Raw genomic sequence first — 20878 nt, 5'->3', positions numbered from 1 at the left:
TTAGTTTGAATTGCCTGCTCTTCCTTGATGCCTCCTGCTCAGGCAGCCATGCTGCTCTGTCTCATGCCCCAGCTTCCCTGGCCTCCCCTGCTCAGGTGTGTCCAGACACCCCCTTCCTCACTGCACTTGCTTCACCCCTGCCACAGCCCTCCTGCGTCCCAGGGCTGGATGCAGGTTTTGCTCAGAACTTTGTACTATCCCCACTGCATGTCCACACCACACTGCTTCCCTAAACCTTCCTCTCTTGCGTATGTTGGACCATTGGCTGCAAAGGACCCTATGGTTAACTTTCAACAGGAGCAGCTGTATTCAAATGCCTGAGCCGTTATGACCTTTGACTGCTAATTTTTTCATGATGATTTTGCCACAGCCTGAGGGGCAGTTTGTGCAGCAGTGTGCAGCCAATGCTGGCTTTGCCAGAGTCCCTCAGAGGAGGATTGCCTGTGGAAAAACCAAATGAAGCCAAGCACTTGCAGGGGCAGAAGCAGAGCTCCAGACCACTCATGGCCTGGAATTTCCACTGTGTCTCTGGACAAAATGGTGTTTGTTTATTGAAGACACTCATGGGATTGTGCCTTGTTAAAGTGAGACATGAAAATGAGAATGATATCTCCCAGTAGCTCATGCAGCAGAAGGGAACAAGTCATATTGGAGAGATTGGAAAAGGTTGGCATAGAAAAGCCTGGGAGGAATTTCTTCTGTCAACTTGAAAATTGTAACTTTGGCATGGGAAGAAACAAAAAACCCTCATTCAGAGAATGGCTGTACTGCCAACAGGGCTTTTTAGGCTAGCATCTGGAGCTCTTGCTCCCAGCTTTCCTTAACCCCCAGATAAACCCATACAGCCTTGGTCCAGGGGAGCAAGAAGACACACACACATCCTCCGTCTTGCAGGAGCAAACTCCTCCGTGTGCTTCTAGCTTCTGGGCATCTCCCTTGCAGTCAGCCCCCAGACCTGGCTCCTGGGAAGGAGCTGGGGCAGCAAGTGACAACGCTGCTGGGCACAGAAAGGCTGGAAACTCTTCAGCCATTAATTGTGTCGCAGTCTTCATTACCTATTCACTATCCCCATCCCCAAGAAATTTTTTACGTAGGGATAGGCAGCTCCAGCACTGCTCAGAGCAGGGGGGCAGGGTCTTGCTGCCCATGTCGTGGTCCCCAGCCTGACCCTGCGACCCCTCAGCTTGTGAGACCCCAGCCTGGAGAGTGGAGGGGTGGTGGTGGAGGTCCTGGCCTCCGCCAGAGTGCCCGGGTAGGCGAGCCCCGTCCCTTTGCAGGGCTGGGAGGGGGAAAGGAGCCATGAGGGGAAATGGGCCGTGAGGGGAGAGGGGCTCTGAGGGGAGAGGAGCAGTGAAGAGAGGGGGCTAGGAGGGGAGAGGGACCATGAGCGGAGAGGGATTTGGGGGGAGAGGAGCCGTGAGGGGAAAGGAGGGGAGAGGGGCCCTGTGGGAAAGGAGCAGTGAAAGAGAGGGCTGGGAGGGGAGAGGGGCCATGAGAGGAGAAGGTCTCTGAGAGGAGAGGGACGGTAAAGAGAGAGGGCTGGGAGGGAAGAGGGGCTGTGAGGGGAGAGGGGCCGTGAGGGAAAGGGGGCCATGAGGGGAGAGGAGCGGTGAGAGGAGAGGCTGGGAGGGGAGAGGGGCTCGGAGAGGAGCGGTGAAGAGAGAGGGCTAGGAGGGGAGAGGAGCCATGAGGGGAACAGAATTTGAGGGGAGAGGGGCCCTGTCGGGAGAGGGGCTGTGGGGACCCGCCTCCGACTCTGTGATGGGGATGATGGCTCTGTGGGGTGAGGGGGTCCCCATCCCCATCCCAGCTGTAATGGCCGGCGTCTCCCGGCCACGCTGTTGGGCTGTGAGGACGCCGGTTCCCCGCCCCCGGGCGGCGGGGAGAGCCGGGGCGGCCCGGGCCGTTTCTCCGGGCAACGGCTGCCGGGCGACGTCAGCGGCTGGCGGGGCGGCCCGGCGCGGGCGGGGAACGCGGCGGGCGGGCGGGCAGCGCCTCTGCAGCCGCGGCGCTGGTCGGGGCATGAGGCTGCGCATGGAGTCGGCGGCGGTCGGGCCGGGCAACCTCTCCCGCGGCGGCGGCGGCGGCAACGAGAGCGGCGGGGCGGCGGCGGGAGCGGCGGCGGGGTGGTCTGCGGCGGCGCTGGCCTCCCAGGCGTTGGCGCTGCTGCTCATCTTCGCCTTCTCGGCACTGGGCAACGGGGCGGTTGTGCTGGTGATCGCCCGGCACCGGCAGCTCCGCACGGTCACCAACGCCTTCGTGCTGTCGCTGTCGCTGTCGGAGCTGTTGGGCGCCCTGCTCTGCCTGCCCCTGGCCTTCCTCAGCCTGCTCAGCCGCCCGCCCGGCGCCTGGCTCTTCGGGCAGCGCCTCTGCCTGGCCAGCGCTGCGCTCCACGCTGGGCTGGGCATCGCCGCCACCCTCACCATGGCCCTCCTTTCCTTCGACCGCTACTGTGCCATCGTCCGCCAGCCCCGACACAAGATGGGCCGCCGCCGCGCTGCCCAGCTCCTGGCCGCCGTCTGGCTGGCCGCCCTGGGCCTGGCCGGACCCTGGTACGGGCTGGCGGGTGAGGGGCGGCGGGAGGCCCGGCCCGGGGCCTACCGCTGCGTCTACGTCCTGCCCTGGGGCTCGTCCCGGCTGGGGCCGCCCTATGGTGCGGCCCTCATCGTGCTCTGCTACCTCCTGCCCTTCGCCCTCATGTGCTTCTGCCACTACAACATCTGCCGGGCGGTGCGGCTGGCCGAGAGCCGTGTGCGGCCCCTCACCACCTACGGACACCTGCTGCGGGCCTACGGGGAGATGCGCACAGCCACCACTGTCCTCATCATGATTGTCTCCATCATCTGCTGCTGGGGGCCCTACTGCATCCTGGGGCTGGCTGCTGCTGCTGGCCGCCTGCCTTTCTCGCCCACCATGGATGCTGTAGCCAGCGGGATGGCCTGGGCCAATGGTGCCATCAACCCCCTCATCTATGCTGCCCGCAACCCCAACATTTCCGTGCTGCTGCGGCGCAGCCGTGAGGGTGGCTACAGGACTAGGAACAACGTGGCTGCCTACCTCTCGGTCCCAGGCCGCCAGCCGGAGCCCTGGAGCCAGGCTGATCGTGTCCGGGAGCGCTATGTCAATCGGCAGAGCGGCCCTCCAGGCAGTGCCCCATCCTCCTCCAGCCCAGCGAGCGGGGGAGAGGTGGCCATGTGGGCCTGCAAGAACCCCGCTGTACTCTTCTGTCGGGATGGGCAACCGGACACTATCTCTGAGGCTGCCTTGCAGGCCAAGGCAGACACCGTTGACACCAGCCTCTGAAGGGATAGGGGTCCAGGATGGAGGCATTGGGCCCTGGGGCCATCTCCCTGAGAAAATGTGGGGAGCCCTGGCAGCTGGAGCCCTTTGCAGCCAGACTACCAGGAAATTGGAGAGATGGGACTGCGTGAGCCACAGTGTGGTTTCTTCTCCATTGTATGAGCTCTGGTTTGGTGACCAGTCTGCAAACAGCTCCACAGGGAAAGGAAGTCCCTCTTCCCTTTCAGCAGGCCGGACACACTGGTGATAGCCAGTGAGTCCAGCCAGCACAAGAGCTTGACTGCAAGAATGAAACAGTGTTTGCTCCAGGCCTGCAGAAATTGCTACAGTGAAGCGAAGAGACAGACACACAAATACAGCCCAAACTTTCTGACTGTGTGAGCTGTTAAGTGCCAAAAAAGCAACTGAAAGCTGAGCACTGGCAGCTGGAAGACACTCTGAAAACACCACACTGTGAACACATGATGGCAGGAAAATGTTGCTTTAACCCATTATGTGTGGAAGTGCTGATAGCTAGAAAATCATAAACTGTAGGACAGGCTAAACAAGCAATCTGTTAAGATGCATTTTAATTTTTTTTCATACTCCCGAATATAACAGAACAGTAATTGTTGTGAAAGGGGAGATGTATCATACCAGGAGGCAAGGAAAGGAAGACGAAACCTCAGCTGTAAGAATTTCAGGAGCCTTTTCTTTTTTTTTTTTTTTTTTTTTTTGGCAGGTACAGTTATCTTAAAAGACTATGAATGTGAGAAATGGGAGTTCTTCAGACAGGCTGAGGAAAAGGGTGTGAGTGTAGACTATTGTATCACTGAGTTTGTGCACAAGGTGTATGTTTTCTTTTTGAGCACATTAGAAGTGTCAAGTCTTATCTCTAAAAGCTTAACTGTGTTTAGAGGAGCTGTCCAAGAGAGAGGAGTATCCGAAAGGAGAGGTAAAACAACACCATGCGCTCTGCGTATGCTCTTAAGCATGTGAAAATGTGTATATGCAGTGAACAGAATTACTGTATTGATGGCAGCAATCCATCTGGAGTATAATATTTAAAAACTAGATCTGTTTGCCACTAAAGAAAAGGAAACAACACAATGGAGATGCAATTGCATGGCATAAATTCATATGAATTCATATGAATTTATCAGTATAATTATTTTGTCCAAAGGCTTTAAAGCCTTAAATTAGTATTTTGAATCAGAAACTAAGACTGAGCCTTCCTTCATCTTTGTCAGAGTTAAATGTGAAAGACAGGCCATGTTTTCCCTTGTACAGGCTTTAAAAATACAGTGTTGCTGTTTTACTGGATTTTTCAACTGTTTGTGACCAAAGTGAACATACATATTTTGTAAGTGAGACAATAAATAAATTGTCTTTTATGCAGAAGATGAAAGTGTCTCAGCCTGGCATCGTTCTCAGCCCAGCCTTGAGGAGGGAACTTCTGTAAAAAATTGCCAGATGAATGGTAGTAGAGACCTAATTGTGAAATTTTGATGCAGCTCTTTTTCATTCTGTGAGCATTATTGTAATTTTCTTCTGTGACGGTCCTGAAGTCCATGAGGAAAAGATGTGACCCTTGACTACTTCTCAGCACTGATACTTTGCCTTGCAGATCATGGATTTGGTAAGTTGAGCAGTGTATTCATACTGTTTCAGAGGGAAACTGTGCAGAACCCACAAGAACTTCACAGAAGCTGTTTGACAGCAAGTGAACACTAGTAGCTTGTTAGAAGGGTAGGACAGGAATTTCTTGCATATCTGCCCTTCTGAAACAAGGTATGGCTAGTGTAAAGGAAAGGAGGTGGTTGTGAACGATGAGATTAGATTTAACTCTTACCTACTTAGCTGGCCAGGTGGTAAAAAGGAGGTTGGTGTGGGCTAATTCGGCATACAGAGCACTCTGGTGTTTGAACAGCTTCAAGAGCTTTTGCCTGAGTTCCACTGGTCATTGACTCTTGTATTTTCTATAGAAAACTTTAACTATGATCCAGGAGATAGCAAAGAAAACCCATGAGGTTCTGCCTTCCTAGAAGGGATGTTTCTCCATGAGCTGGAGGAACAGTTCTCAGAGGAAGTTCCAGTGCTTTGTAAAGCTGGGAGGACAGAAATGAGGAAAACTGTTCAAGCTCAATGCTCATCAGACTTGTGTAGTATAGACAGCAGGCAAATCACTTTGTAGTTCACATATCACCTGCAGAGCAGCACCCTAACTCTGATCCTCCGGCCATGGCACAGCTAGTATGTTTGGCATGTATCCTTATTGAGGTATGAAGTCCATGTTGTAGGAGAAAGGATGTCTCTGTTTTTAGTCTGGCCCCTCTGCAGCTCTGAAGCAGAGCCTGTACTTTGACCAGAAGTGATCATTTACAGCCTTCCTGTCTTTAGCACCACACAGATTTGCAGGGTCTTTTTGCACTTTTTGCATGCAAGAAGAGGTTTCTCTGCCAATTGGAACAAACTTGGTCAGAGTAGATGAACTAAGGGATGGTTACTGGGTTAAGAAAACGAGGAAGGTGAAGGTGCAATGCTGCTGTGCCTGACTCTTGGCATGCCGTTCAGTGCTATGGCTGCATTGATCGTACAGCTAAAAGCCCCTGGAAAGTCCTGCTCCCCTCAATGTTTGGCTCTGGCCACCTTTCCAGTCCCTTCTGTCCCCACCACCCTAGCTGACTCTCGCTAACCTGCTCAGGCACTAAACAACAGGAAACCACTGATTCCCTGTTTTGCATGCTGTTTAGTTCTCTACTAATTTAATGCCTTGACCAGTGTAACCGCAGGCCTGGTAAGCATCTTTGTGGCAGTTGCTTCTGGCAAGGGCAGGGTTGGGGACGCTGGGACTGGGGTAGACCACGAAGCATCACGGTAGCTGCACTAGGAGTGAACTAGCATGGCTTCCTAGGAAGGTGGTAGTGAAGCTGGAACAACACAGATTTCAGCGTATCTTTAACTAGCACTGGCTGGTGCCCATATGTTAGTCTTGTATGAGAAGAGCTGAAGGAGGGCAGCTGGCTGTGGTCTTCAACCTGTCACAAACGAGCACATTTCTGTTACATACATACATACATACTTGGGCTGTAGCAAGGCTTGACTCTTGACAACATCCTTTTTGACACGGACCTGCTGCAGCTCCAATAGAGAGCCAGCCTGTGTTTTAAAGCTGTGCCTGTCCTGTGCTCCTCATAATCATAGAATCATTTAGGTTGGAAAAGACCTTTGGCTGGACCTTCATCGAATCCAACTGTAAACCCAGCACTGCCAAGCCCACCACTAAGCCATGTCCCTAAGCACCACATCTACATGTCTTTTAAGTACCTCCAGGGATGGTGCCTCCACCTCTCTCCTGGACAGCCTCTTCCAGTGGTTGACAACTTCTTTTGGTGAAGAAATCTTTTCTAATATCCAATCTAAACCTCCCCTGGCACAGCCTGAGACTGTTTCCTCTTGTCCTATAACTTGTTACTTGGGACAAGGACTGACCCCCCCCTGCCTGTGGCCTCCTTTCAGGCAGCTGCAGAGAGCGCTAAGGTCTCCCCTCAGCCTCCTTTTCTCCAGGCTGAACACCCCAGTTCCCTCAGCTGCTCCTCATATCACAGCACTGTTGAGCCAGTCAGGTACACAGGTCTCTACAGACACATTTTTAAAAGTATGTTTAAAAAAATATAACCAAAGGGTGAAGTGTCTTAAATAAATGACAAACAGCAGAAAGACACACACACACAAAACACACCACACCAAAGGCTGCAGGCTGCCTGCCAAAATGGTCCGTGAAATGCTGCTGTGTCCCAGCTGTGCTGAAGGTTGCTGCCTCTCACCAACAGTGCAGAGTGGGCGAGAAGGTCTTGGCCGTGCTAGCACACAAGCCAGCATGTCAGTCAGTCCTTGTACCTGACAATAGCTCCGTGTGTTCGTTCATCCAGGAGAAGGAGACCTGAGGCTTACCTCACTGTTTTACTCTAGCTCTGAAAACCCTGGCCATGGTCACAGCTCCTTGTTCCTGGGTAAGAAGGCATGGCCGGAGGTGGCTCCTGGCCAAGCCACTATAAGGACAGGACTCTACATCTCTTAAATGACCATGCGGGTGTCACTCCACTTAGACATCCCCTTTCTTTGGGCTGAAAGTGAGCTCAGAAGGCAGCAAGACATTGAGCTTTTAGACACTGCAAAACTAGCTTTAAGGCTCCAACCCTCCAGCTGTAGCTGTTCAATATTTCTTTTCTTTCTCCATCCTTGAGATGAGCTTGGACGCCAGGCAAACCAGAATCTCATTTGCCCAAGGGCTCTGCAAAGGATGTTGGGACACTTTTTAGCACCCCAATTCAAAAATCACATGGGTTATTCAGTGCAGGATATTTGACATGAGAGAGAACAGTTCACGTGATTTGAAGACCAGTTCAACCCTGGATACCAGTGACAATGTTAGTTAAGGCCAAAGTAAAAATTAGTCCTTGGGCTCTTTAGTCCCTAGTTGACTTTCCAGTATACTTAACCTTCTCCGTTCAAGAGTACTATACTATCTGGCAATGCTATGCATGCCACTGATACAACTAATGCATTATATCTTAGAAGGAAAACGTTAAGTCTCAATTAATGACAAGCATTTTAGAAGGTACTGTTCCAATTGGAGTCACCGGTAGTTTTGCTGTTGATTTAATCATCAGATTAATTTGTTGTTATTTTCCACTCCCTTCCTAATCTCTGGATGAAGTCTTGGTTCAAAGCAAATGCTCTGTGCACAACTTATGAACTGCAAACAATTAGCAATTTGTAAGTGACAGCCTGATGTGCTGTAATAGCTGGCAATAATTGCCCAGAACTGGAATAGCTCATGTGGATCAGATCCCCCATTCCCCCTTATTTCAGCACTGGTGTTGGTTTGTGTATCCAGTAAATGTCAGCAGATATCTGAGGAGCCAGCCCAGCTTTTCGACTAATGATCCTAAGAAAAGCCTCCTTCTGTTAATGAGATCAGCCACTCTGCCTTCAGGACTGCTGCATCCCAAATAAAAGCATTCAGAGTAAGGGTTGTGACCGACGCACTGCAAGCCCTAAGTGTACATCTCTGAAACCTAGTTTCAAAGATGGATTCAGTAGTCACCATTAAACTCAACACACGTTGCTCTTTGGAAGATTTGTTGTAGAGGCTGAAATGAGTAATTTGGAAAGCTCATCAGAAAAGTGGCATTTTGTGCAATGCTGGCTGATGTTTGTGCTGCACGCTCTCCAAAACTGCAAAAACTGCAGCCCAGATGACTGATGAGATCAGTTCTGATGCTGGCAGGGTGCTTAGTTCAGTGGCAGATCTACCTTTTCACTCCAGCTGCATTTGTATTTTTATATGGTGACTCTGGTTATTAATAATAAATAGATCTGCTAGCAAAGCACTGCACAGCCACAAGGTAGTGACTAAGCTCCGGAAGAATAAAATGGTCCCAAATCCTGTGGGAGGAGTAACCTGCAATGGGATCCAGGCTTGGGTGACTCCACGCCCAGTTTTACTGCACTGCTTTGCTGCTGCAAGCCATGAGTTTACCAGGACCAGTGGGGTGAGGCACTATCCATACCATCGCCAGCCCCCTTCCTCTTTCCCATTTGCAAAAGAGCAATGGGTTTCTAATGCCATGTTGCTGGCAGCGTACTGCTTGACTCTTGAAAGTCTGGGGTGATCGACAGTAACCTCAGGTGAAGTGCTTGGGGAATGGGTCTGCATTTCTAGATATTTTTTCCTAGGAAGTCTCACCACTGCAAGAAGCAGGAGGAAAAGTGGCATGGAGACACAGACTGGAAATCCCTCTCAGTGGCATAAAATGGATGCGTCACTGGGGAAATCAAAGTGAAAGTAGCAGAAACCCCAGGGCACAGCACCAGGGTCTACACTAGTCTAGCTGGGGAGTGAAGGATGACCTGCTCAGACAAGACCCCAGAAGGCTTGTGACTGAAGCTAGAGGAGATTTAGCAAGTAGGGCTCAAAGACCAAGGGAATGCTGACACAGCATGATGTGCACTGACGGCCAGATCCTGCCCTGGATTCACTTCCAAAGAACCCCCTCCTTGCCAGGCAGCTGTGCCAGAAGGAAGGCAGATGGTGACACCCTCCAGCATCTCTGTCCTGGGGAGCTGGCAGCGCTGTGCCAAGCGGCTCCCAGACAAGGCTGGTGTGTCTGTTCCTGTCCCCATCACTGTGGGCATCGCTGCTCTGTGCTCAGCTCCACACACCTCAGGGCTGTGTTTTTGGCTGAGCCTTAAACCCAGGCTCTTCTAGCTCAATCTGCAATAGCGTAAAACAACTGAAGAACAATCTGTGTGTTTTCTGCAGGGATCGTTGTGCTCATCTTGCCACTCCGACTGGAGGGGCTGTGCTGGTGCTTGCTGCTTAGGCAGCAGTCAAGCCCTGAAGCCTTGCTCAGGCTGTTTGTACTGGGTGAAACAGCACAGCAGTGTGCCCGCAGGCTTCTGGGGTGATCATGAAAGATGAGCCGGATCCAGCTATGATTCAGCAGAGGAAGTAAATTCACTCGGAGGGGAGCTGTTTATTATTTGTGCTATTCCCTGGCTTGCTGGCACTGAGCTCCTCCAGGTTCAGCTGGTTTCAGAAAAGCAAGCACTGACAGAAGCCCACAAAACTGGGGAACAATTTCCAAATACTTGGGATCCTTAATTTTATGCATCCATTGTTCTTGCCTTTATAAACTATTTTCAACCTTATGTCTTCCATAAATAGTCAGCTCAGAAACTAATACACAAGGGAGCAACTAAAAGGATTCCTAAACTGAAAAAAAAGGGCTTTTTTTTTAAAGCTTTGCTCTGAAAACGTGATTGCACCTTTTCTCAGAGGTTGTGTGCACTGAAGAGTTAAAGGTGTCTGCAAAGCTCAATGCTTCACACCTTGTCTGCTTTCCTTCAGACCTGGGGACACCCTCTCCTCCTTGCTGCTATAAAGAAAAGCAGAAGGTTGCAGCAGGGGTGACTTTGGGGAGGTCACTTGGGAAAATTACACTCTTCAGCTCCTGTGGGGGAGATCAGGAGTGGAAATACTCAGTGCTGCCTGCTCTTCCACATCTGGAGGAACATCCTTGTTTCTTCCAGGGGTCAGAGCAAGTCTGGCTGAAGGGAGCAGGAATCTCTCCATCCGCTTCTGCCAGCAGTACTGATGCACAGGCTTGAACACTTGGGTTTATACTCAGAGGCTTGACCAGAGGGCTTCACTGAAATGTGCACACTCAGAGCAGGTGGAAATTGTCCCCAGGCTGGGGCTGCATGTGAGTGCTGGGCCGGTTCCTAGGTGCAGCTGGCAGCTAGCACCGGGCCAGCCCACCCCCGACCATGGCAGAGGGCAGCTGGAGAGATGCTGGTACGGCAGCTGGTGAGGAACCAAACTCCCTGGATGGGTCCTACAAATTACCCCCCCCTCAGGATCATATGTATGGACAAAACCAGCAAGATAAATCTCTCTTAAATCTCTCACCCAGCAATTCCCTCACAGCCACATAAATGTAATTTGCTTACCTGACCTAGCAACATACTCTGAACTAATCTCAACATCAGAGAAAAAAATGCTCTGAGTAACCGGGTCACTTATTTCTCCAGTGAAATCTAACGTGCCGTGGCATTTGTGTGCCTCCCTGACCCGCGCCTGTGGCTTCTGTGCTCAGTCTGGTGCATTTTACAGAACATTTGGTAATATGTTATCCCTGGGGTCATGTCAGGTTTTGAATACAGCATCTGAATTGTGGATTCTTTCCAGAAAATATAACTCAAATGGTGATCACTGCCTGCTCTTAAGTTGGAAAGATTTGCTGTAGAAACTAGGTCTTGCCTGAGTGCTTCATGCTCTGATTTCACAGTAAAAAGGGTCTCAGACAGAGATCGGGAGCACAAGGCTGGGGCTTCCTCGCTTTTCCATGAGCCCAGAGGATGCTCTGCACAGAGCTTGGCAGAGTAAAGCTGTATGAATGTACACAAGTATAAATTTAAGCAGATGGAAAAGCTCCTGGTACCCTGCAGTGCTGAAAGCCCAGCTAAAGTCACAGGCACCGTCCCAGCATGGCTTTGCTTGCAGCAGCAGGGATGGGTTAGGCAGCAGGAACATAGCTATGTTTGGCTGTCCCATGTGCTCCAGACTTGCTGTCATGGTGGCCAGGATAATCCTTGTTTAGGGCAGCCCTGCTTGCCTTTGCCCAAATACACAGCACGTGTCCTACCCCCCACAGAGCCACGGCTGAACTGAGAGCACGGGCACATGAGCAAATGCTGGAATAGGGACTGGTAAGGAAAATAATGGAAAAATGACAATTCAATGACTTACCTTCACAGACCTGCCCTGGGAATGGGGAAACTCCACCTTAATGTTAAGTTCAAGCAACATGACAACAGAGAAAGCTGTGTTTTTTTAGCAAGGGGGTCTGCATGAAACAGGTTTCCAACATAGTCCCTAGCACCCGGACAAATCCTGGTGGGCACTGTAGCAGAGTGGGGCACTGATTTCAAAAACCATGTAAATAAGTTCTGATGACCCATGAAAGTATTTTGAGTTGGTTTATCTTACACATACATGCATTTGTGATGCCTGCATGCACATACACACAGTGCACCAACCTGAAGCTCAGGCAGTGCCAAAAGTTGCAGCGAAACCACATGTTGTGATTTGACTTGAATTATGATGGATAGAATTAAAATTATCCCTCCTCAGCTACGTTGGGGGAAGTTAAATATAAAATTTAGCATTTTGACTGTTCCACAGGTGGAGAACCCTGAGCTTTTCAGACCACAGTAGAGACCTGGCAATGGAAAGCAAGAGGCAGGATTGATTTTATACTCAAGGCAGCTCTAAAACCATGAAATCCGGAAAGTGCCAGCAGATGGTGGTGCTGCCTTTCCTGAGGCTCTGCTGGAGCCCTGCAGCAAAAGCTTCCCAGCTTTCTCCCTGGCTTAACGCACACATATTCATCAAGCCCGGTTTAAGGCTAAAAATAATATAAAATGTTCAGAGGTTTCGGGTCAGACCACCTCTGATTAAAACGCAGCACTCTTCACATGCATATATTGCAGGACCCTGAGCAATGCCAGGAAGTGAGCTCATCAGAGAGATGTCTGCAGGATTTGCTGCAGGAGAGGGGATGGGGATAGGGACGGGGATGGTGCTGGCTCATAGCTTCCCTCCTGCACCCATCAGCCTTCGTGTCAGCTTGGCCTCACCTGTTTCCCCCCAGAAGCACAGCTGGAAGGGCATATTCACACCACAGCACAGGCTGGTACGGAAATATCCAGGTGCTTTTATGAGATTTTATTGCTACGCTTGTGTCTGCATTGAGGGATGACCATGTTCCTGGGATGCTCCAGCAGTGCCAGCCCTGCAGAAGGGCCGCAGATCTGGTGATTGGGCTGTATGAGATCGTGCCATTGGCAAAGTGCAGTTTTGCCCCAGAACATACGGTTGAGCTGTGACATAGGCACTGGCATTGGGCAGTCAGGTCCAGCTGCCACAGGGGTGGGAACAGGACTGGCAACGTCCCTGCTTTGCTTACCATTTCCTGAGGGCCTCCAGGAGGCACATCAAAGCCTGACAGATCCATTGGTTCCATTGTACCCTCCCTTGGGAGTAAATAAATATTTTTGAATGTGAAGTCCAGCAAGCTCCTGCCAGTGGCACCAAAGCAGCAGTGCTGCCAGCAGGGCTGGGAGCCCGATGTCTCCCTGTCAAGCTGCGTCTGCCCTACGTGCTGAGGTGAGTTTTGCATGCAATGCTGTGTCTGCATCAGGTCATCGCCCCGACCTCTTGACTCATCTTTTCCAAGCCAGGGCACGCTGCCAAGGGTAACAGGTTGAGTGCAGGAGATGACACCTGACACTGCTTGCTCTGACGGGACTCAGTCACCCCAGCCTTCGGCAACAGGGAAAGCTGCTGAGCTGGAGCAGGGCACAGCCCAGGCTGGTTCAGCAGGTTTGATGCCACCAACCTGGGTGGCCCCATGGGGCAATTCCTCCAGAGTGCCATGCCCGGCAGGTCCCCTGGCACCGGCGGGTCTGAGCAGGTTTGGTCCATCCAGTACACCCTCCCCATGGCTTTAAATGGAAGGAGAACCCAGGATTTGGGGCACAGAAGCCCTCTTTCAGGTGAAAACCCAGCCAGCTAGGCCATTGGTAGACATGAGCTCCTGGTGAAATGGGCTCGCACAGTGCAGCCATGCCAGTCCAGCACAGTGCCCCCTCCAGTACCCTTGCCTCTGGGATGACGAATGTTGCATCTCAAATTTATGTTCTCAAGCCACGGATGCTACTATTTGAGCCCTGAAGAAGTGTTTGCAGGCTAGCAAGCTTGCACATTACTAGGCTTTTTAACCTCTCAGATATCTTGGTTAAATAAAAAGCTATGCCCTGTCCTTGCTCACATCTCCCACTGCCACCCCATCCCCATCCTGGGGACTGTCCTTGTGTCACACACTGGTGCGGCTCAGGAAACCTGCGATCTGCCATTAACCAGAATTTCAGGTCCTCATTGGGTTGCAGGGTTTGGCCAGCTTGTTCCTATCTGTTTATGGATGCCCTGTGCTGGGGACACAGGGATTTACGAAGGGAAGAGCAGCTGAAGCCATTCCCCTTCTGCTTGGGTCCTTTCACTACACAGCCTGGGGCTGCTTTTGCACGGCATTACCAGCCCACCGGCTTGCCAAAAGCTGTGATGGTAGCCATGCTCTTCTCCACTGCCCTGTGCTCCCTGCAAGCCCAGATCTGACCAATGCTGGATCATAAATACGCTCTGTAGTAGGAAACACTGGCCATGGGCTATAAATAGGAGAAATCTGCCCTGTCTGTCAGCCCTGACACCGGGTGGTATTGCATCAAAGGAAGTCCTGAGCCCAGGGATGTGTTAGATGTCTTATCTGGGCTGGCTCGTTGCTGTCTTACTGGTTATACCGGGGAAAGCCCTGAAAGAAGGGGGAAGCATATGGGTCTGAGCATGATGTACATGCTCCCATTACTACAGACAGGTGGGTCTGAGGGTGCTGAGTGCTGCAAAGATCACTCATGAAAAGAGCACTGGAAAAAGAAGAAAATAACAGAGACCCCAGATGGGAAGGTGTGTGGGAAAGGTAATGGTGAGAATGAAAACGCCAGGAAGGGTTTGGGCTACTGCCAAGAAAACATCTCTGGTGTTTCTAAATATATTGGCTTGCTAGAGGCACGCTAGCCAGCCCAGACAGCACCAGCTCGGCTCCATCAGTTGGAGAAAGAGAGATGATCCCACCCAGTGATGCAAAACTGGTGGCTGCCTCAACGCAGGCTACTAGAAAAGCAGATCACCAAGGTGGGAACAGGCAGTAGAAACAACACAGCGGGGAGAAATGGAGTCACTAACTGGGAGGTGTTTCAGAGCCCACAGGTGGGTGACCACGAGTATGCTGCCAGCCAGGAGCATGGAAACCCCCCTGACTGCATACAACGCGGGAATGCAGTGAAGTGGGGTTATCAGCCACCCCTAGCAGTGACTGCAACTACACCCCCCAAAAAAGCAACCCATGGAGGGCCTTTTCTTCAGCACCTGTCTCAATCCCCAAATGTCCCTTTTTTTTTGTCACCAAAAAATAACTCACGGCTATGCCATGTACACTCACCGAAATCATTTTTCTTTATTGCATATTGCCGTCTTAGAAAATGTACAGTCTCGTAACATTACACAGCATTTCCCACTAGCTAAGACTACTAACATCCTTGCACCTAACAGACTACCTTGGTCACTACAAAGCTAATAAGGTCCAAGACATATACTTCAGTTTACAAATTATTATGGATTTTTTTTTCCTTTTTGGCATTGTTAAAAAAAAAAATCATCTTTAAAATACACACCCAAGAGAAAAGAGTGGCTACTTACACCAGCACCAATCTAAAAGTAGTTTTTGACAATGGCACATGGAATTACCTGCACACAGCTTTTGTATTTATTTATAGAGATATAATATTTTTTCTTTTTTCTTTTTTTCTTAAAGAAAACAAAGAAATGGCAAACTCAGCCTGACAACAAGGCTGCTGTAAAACAATTTGAAAACAAAACAAAACAAAACAGGTTTGGAAGGGCAAGAGGAAATCTGTCAGGAAAGGTCCTGTTGTGGCACTGGGGTCGCGGAGGCAGGAGCCAGGGGTGGGCGCTGGTGGCCAAGCCCTGCACCCAGGGTCCCCGGGAGGCGATTGCCCTTTCCAACTCCCACCGCCTTTCAAATTAAACACATGTGACCAACCATTCCTTAAACCATCAGAGGCCAGACTTCTTTTTTTAACCTTTTTTTTCTTTTATTTAATATTTTAAATTCCCCCCAAAGTCCATTCCCTCAATTGTATCAGCCCCATTTTTTTCAGCCATAAATAAAAAATATAAATAGAGGCACTTTAGTTAAGGAATAGTATTATCATTACCTTTTGTCTTTATTTCCCCCTCCTTCTTAAAGCAAAGTGCTTAACTCCACCTTTGAACATAATCTGCAGGTTTTGCAGCTGCTTGGATACGAGGTGCTGGACTTTTTGCGCTTACCTGCTTTATTTATTACTGCTTTAAATGCTACTCAGAATTTTTTTTCTTTTTTCTTTTTTTTTTTTTTAATCTACAGTGCGTCAAAAGTTGCAATGAAGAAATGAATAAAATGGTAAAACCACAGTTCTTGACAACTCTGGTTAGAGAGAGATTTCACAGCTTTCACTCAGCACGCAGACCCCATGGCCTTCAGGTGCTTAGAACCGTATTTTTTATACAAATTAGTTTAAACAGCACTTTTGCTATACAGTACATATAGTTAACTGACATCCCATACCCCACCAGTAATACCGATTATCTGACAAAAAAACCCCAACCAACCTAATTTCAAATAATGTTAATATCTAGTGCAACAGGGACAAACTCATCTCTCCACAGGAAAAAGAACAAACAAACAAAAAAAAAATAGGATCACAAAAGTATTGGTGGTATAAAAAGGTTTTGTTTTGTTTTCTTAAAAAACACACCACGAATAAATAAAAGTAAAAAGTAACAGTCCTCTATATATTCAGCATAATTTAAGAATAGAAATGTTAATATGTTAATGGTGGTTACTTTTTATTCTCCAATTCTTAATTTTCTAAACCTTTAAATTATTACTCCCTGAGAGCTTTGAATTATTTTTATTATTTTTTTCTTTTTTTTGGACTGACATTTGACAGGTAGTTCTGCTTACAAATTTGCAATGACAACAAACAGCAAACCAGTTGAAAAAGGACCTGGCTACGAGACGAGCGCTTCTTGGCATCGCTGCTTCTGTGTGTCTGATAAAGAAAAAAGAAGGTGGGTGAAAGCCAGTGGGTTTTGCACCAGCCTCCTTGTATATCAGAGACCTTTGGTCCTGACCCACCTTTACAGAGGATACAGTTTGTCCCATTGAACAGAAAGGAAGAATAAAAATTACAACGCAAAAGTTTATGCTCCTTGTCTCCTCCGAGAACCAACCTTTCCCACCATCTTGGGCCAGAAAACGCTGTGAAAGTATCGATACATCTGTGTGGCGTTACAGCGATAAGCACTTTGGGGTAAACTTTTTCCTTTAGCAAGGAGGTGGTAAGAGGAAAAAGAGCATTTCCCAAGGATGACAGGAAGAGCATCGCTGGGAGCACCCATGGTGCCGAGCTCAGGAACCAGCACGAAAGCATGGATCTGTGAGTTTTTTGGAATAATCACAACAATGAGTTAAAAAAAACCAACCAACGGATTAAAGTTCAGTCAACTTGTGTTTTTTTTCTTTTCTTCTTCATACCGCTCGGCTTGTGTGCAAGGCATCCCCTGCAAATGGCCTGGGGGGGTCCGAGCAGGAGAGCGGCCGAGAGCGGCTTCCCATTGCCTTTGGGAACCATGGGGACCGCTGGCATCTCTGGGTTGGGTCCTCTCTTGCTCCGCAGACGCGGCATTGTGCTTGTGCATGGGAGAACTACTTTTCAGAGTGGGCTGAGGGGAGGAGGTGGCACAGGCACTCATCAAGGTGAGCTGCCCACGCACCTCCATCTGCCCCCCCAGCATGACTATATACACAGTATATACATACACACACTCGCCCGCGGGGAGAAAGAGTGCGCCACTGTTTCGCTTTGAATCACAAGGCAGTATAATGGGAATAAAAAACTCCCCCAGCCACTTCAAAAAGACTAACCCGCGGTTTTTTGTTGCGTTTTGTTGTTTGCTTTTCAGAAGTTGAGCTTGGTGACAGGCCTCTCGCGGCCACTGTCAGCCAACTGGTTGGCAATGCGCTTGCGGTTGCGCTTCAGTTTGGAGAGGTCCTTGTCGAAGACTTCGCCTGAGCGCAGGGCCGAGACGAGGTCGTCAAACTCGCCGCCTTCCTCCCCGCTCTCCTTCGCCTTCCTTGCCTTGCGCTCCCGCTCCCGCTGCTCCTTCAGCTGCATGCCATGGCGGGGGGGAAAGGAGACAAGTCACTCTCATGTAAGTCGTTGCGGCGTGTCCAACACATGCATGGTGACCCCCAAACTCATGAAACAAGAGTGGTTTCCCACGCCACTGCTTAGCACATGAGAGCTGGTTAGGGTTATCGATACAACCCATGGGCTGAGGTCCACAGCCCCACAGTTGCTGCTGGTGGGTCACACCACCCCACAGGCAGCACCAGCTCTGCTGCGTGTTTGAGTTCCAAGATCTCGCCAACCCAATGTTAGTATTTAATTAAGCAACCAACAGTGAAAAGCCAGGGGTTCTAGGAGCACAGCATCTCCTTGCCCAGTCTTCAGTGCTCCCCGTGCCACCATGCTCATCATGGGGACAGCACAGCAAGGTTGCCATCCCTGGGTGCTCTGGGGGTGCTGCTGGACTTGCTGGTGCCCACTCACCTGTGCTTCCATGCGTGCTCGGCGCTCCTCCTCCTCCTTCCTCCTCCTCATGTTCTCATTTTCCTGCTTGGCCTCGGTCACGGCTTGAAGGAACTGGTCAAAGATGCCGAAGAACTCGTCAGGCTGAATTTTGTCTGTGTCTTCTCCGAAGTGCTTCACAGCTTTGGAAAACTGGGAGAGAGAAGACAGGGGTCTCTCAGTCTCAAGAGACACCCACCACACTGGTGAACCCCCCCCCATGGGAAGCCTTTGACTTGACAGAGCGGAAAGAAACACTTCCAGCGGCCAGAGTGGACAGCAGGACTTTGATTCATCAAGCCTTGACATAAACATGAAATAAATCATCTGATGTTTTACCTGCTGCCCTGTAAGAGCTGACCTGGATCACTCCCAAGCTCCCTCTCCCCTTCTTGCCTCAGGCTCTGCTGAGCCTCCCTCTGGCCCAGCTCGGCTTTATTAACTAAGCAGCAGTAAAAACAAGGAAGCAAAATATTGTGGGACTGAAGACCGAAGACATAAAACTAATAGTAAACACGGCAGGGGAAGGGAAACTCGCACTTTTAAGTTTTTCTTTGAAGTATTTTTGGGGTATTATTTATCATTGCCACATGCTCTGCTATTGAAACCAAATGTGTTGGTGAAACTTCTAAAACACATTTCTGCCCGGGCTCAGGCACAGCCCTGGGTAGGGAAATAGGGAGTTTTCCGGCATTTCATGCTGTTTGCACACCATTAATGTAAGGGAGTTGAATGAGGCTGTAGCAAAGGTCAGGACAGGACATCCACGATCTGCCGATGTGTCTCGGTCCCTGAGGAGCCCATGAGTCGTTCTTGGGACTGACATCCTTTGTTCTCACTTCCAGTTTGAAGGGGACTCTTTGTGCACAGAAAGTTTGTTAAAATTGTGATGGCATGTTCTGGAGATAAGCATGCTTAAAAGAAAAGAAAAACAAAACCAAAGCACAAACAGATTTATTAGTTGCTTTGATTTTGCTGGGTAGACCGAGAGGAACATTTTTAAAGCTTGCCTGTATGATTTAGTTTTATTTGCAGGGGTGCCCCAGGCTTTTCAAAAGACATTTAGGGCATTTTTATTTCTTTGTTTACTTAAGAGACTTAGTACTTCAAGATGCAGGAAGGAATCTGAGAGGTGCCACTATGTAAGTCAAAATAATTGAGGTTATTCTTGTTGATTTTCATCAAGATATTACATTTTCTGCCATGTTGCAGAAGATTCTGGGGGGTGGGGGTGGGGAAGGCTGAAAACATTATCCCCACAGTATATAAACTTTATAAAAGAACGATGTTTCTGCTTTCCTAAGAGCAAGCAGTAACACAATGTGAATCTGGGCATGTGTTTAAAATGTGAAGAGCTGGTGCACTTTGCACAGCCCAGCCTATCTGATAACCACGGGAACAGCAGCACATTGCTTCAGAGTGGGCTTTGATGGGCACTGGGGAGCATGACCAGGCCTTCTCCTCCAGATCCAGCCAAGTCAGCAGAACACTATACAGTTTGCAGAGCTTTTGTCACCATGTCCACAGTTCTAACTCACTGCAGGGAAGATCTGCCAGGTTATCATCAACAGTTCAAAAGGGTGGCCTGGGTTAGCCATGGCTTCAACAAGGCAAGAGTCAATCATAATGCCCAAGCATGGGTGGATGGTCTGAAGGACAATGCCAACAGCACAACCAGGGAGAAGGTGGTGGTGATGCTGGGTAACTTCTGTCTTTGGAGAGGTAGCTCATGCAGTGGGACAAGGATGGGATCTCTAAATCAGACTGGGCCAGATTATCGCCCTGCCACTTCAATCAAGATGAAGGCCAGGCCAGGGAGGAGATACTGAAGGACTGTTCATGGAGGAAACGGGAATCAGCTGTGGGCCACTTTGCTGAAAGAGGGGAAGCAAAAGATGCTTGGGGATCACAGACACCAGCCAACATCCATCCCTTTGCTGTGATTGAAACCAGCATGGTAGGGAGAAAAGGAGAACATGGCAACAGGTCCTTGCACATGGCTGCAAAGCACTCAGCAGGGCATTATTCTGGGGAAGGTGAACCTTTTAAGTAGCTTCTCTAACCAGGTCTGAAGTTGGCCTCAATTCATGTCACTGAGCTCCTCTCCCTTTTCTCTGGAGAGAAGAGCTGGGCAGGTCTCAGACCAAAGTTATGCACTGGACGTTATTTCACCCTATAGAAGTGGAGTCACTTGGGCAGCCTGGGTTGTCTCTGATATCCACCTCTGGGTGACCTCATGTCCAGCCTGAAGACCTGGTTGCATTTTTTTCCTCGTCTTCCATCAACAACCAACAGAACAGCCTGCTTTCTTGCCACCTTCAGCCTCCATTAGCCAAGATGCCCCAGCTGTCACACTCCTAACTCTAAAGCCACCAAAACTAGGATAGTTCCATTTTACAACATGAGAAGCAAAGCAAGCCCTCTAAGCTTGAGTGAAAGCTCCTCACCAAAACTCAGATCCTCACAAAAAACCTATCATCTCCTTCCCTGATGGACACAACTCTCCCATGGGTAGCCCTTGCCTTGCACTTAGATAGGTATCTCATGGCTTTCTACAGCACATCTCACACCCCAGAAGCAATCTGCTGGCCTGACCTGCCATCCCCTGGCATGTTGGGTTGTGGAGCAGGAAGAAGGCCCTGGGGACAGACAGGGATGTACCCACCCACCTACTCCAAACAAACCAACAAAGCCCAGCACCTTTGTCATGTTAGGGTCT

At 49.7% G+C, this 20878-nt stretch overlaps 2 protein-coding genes across 7 annotated transcripts in view; one reads left to right on the top strand and one right to left on the bottom strand.

The window, feature by feature from the left end:
* Positions 1-39: 39 nt before the first annotated feature.
* On the top strand, positions 40-16596 carry GPR135 (G protein-coupled receptor 135). Its single transcript, XM_080394498.1, has one exon. It carries the CDS (start codon positions 1687-1689, stop codon positions 3301-3303), a length of 1617 nt encoding a protein of 538 aa, XP_080250624.1. The 5' UTR covers positions 40-1686; the 3' UTR covers positions 3304-16596.
* DAAM1 (dishevelled associated activator of morphogenesis 1) overlaps positions 15701-20878 on the bottom strand; it is a 146927-nt gene continuing 141749 nt past the window's right edge. For all 6 annotated transcript variants that reach the window (XM_080394478.1, XM_080394476.1, XM_080394481.1 and 3 more), the window contains 2 exons: positions 18142-18312; positions 15701-17697 (listed from right to left, as the gene is read on the bottom strand). In XM_080394478.1, the coding sequence (XP_080250604.1) occupies positions 17488-17697; positions 18142-18312 (381 nt within the window). In that variant the 3' untranslated portion in view covers positions 15701-17487. The remainder of the gene's footprint in view (positions 17698-18141; positions 18313-20878) is intronic.

This window comes from Falco punctatus (assembly GCF_963210335.1).
Source record: "Falco punctatus genome assembly, chromosome: 7".
Taxonomy (NCBI): Eukaryota; Metazoa; Chordata; class Aves; order Falconiformes; family Falconidae; genus Falco; species Falco punctatus.
Note: the sequence above shows the minus strand (reverse complement) of the source record. Positions and strands in the feature narration are given on the sequence as shown.

Excerpts from the sequence above, each read along its gene's own strand:
- GPR135 (XM_080394498.1), top strand. The coding sequence starts at position 1,687 with ATGAGGGGAACAGAATTTGAGGGGAGAGGGGCCCTGTCGGGAGAGGGG.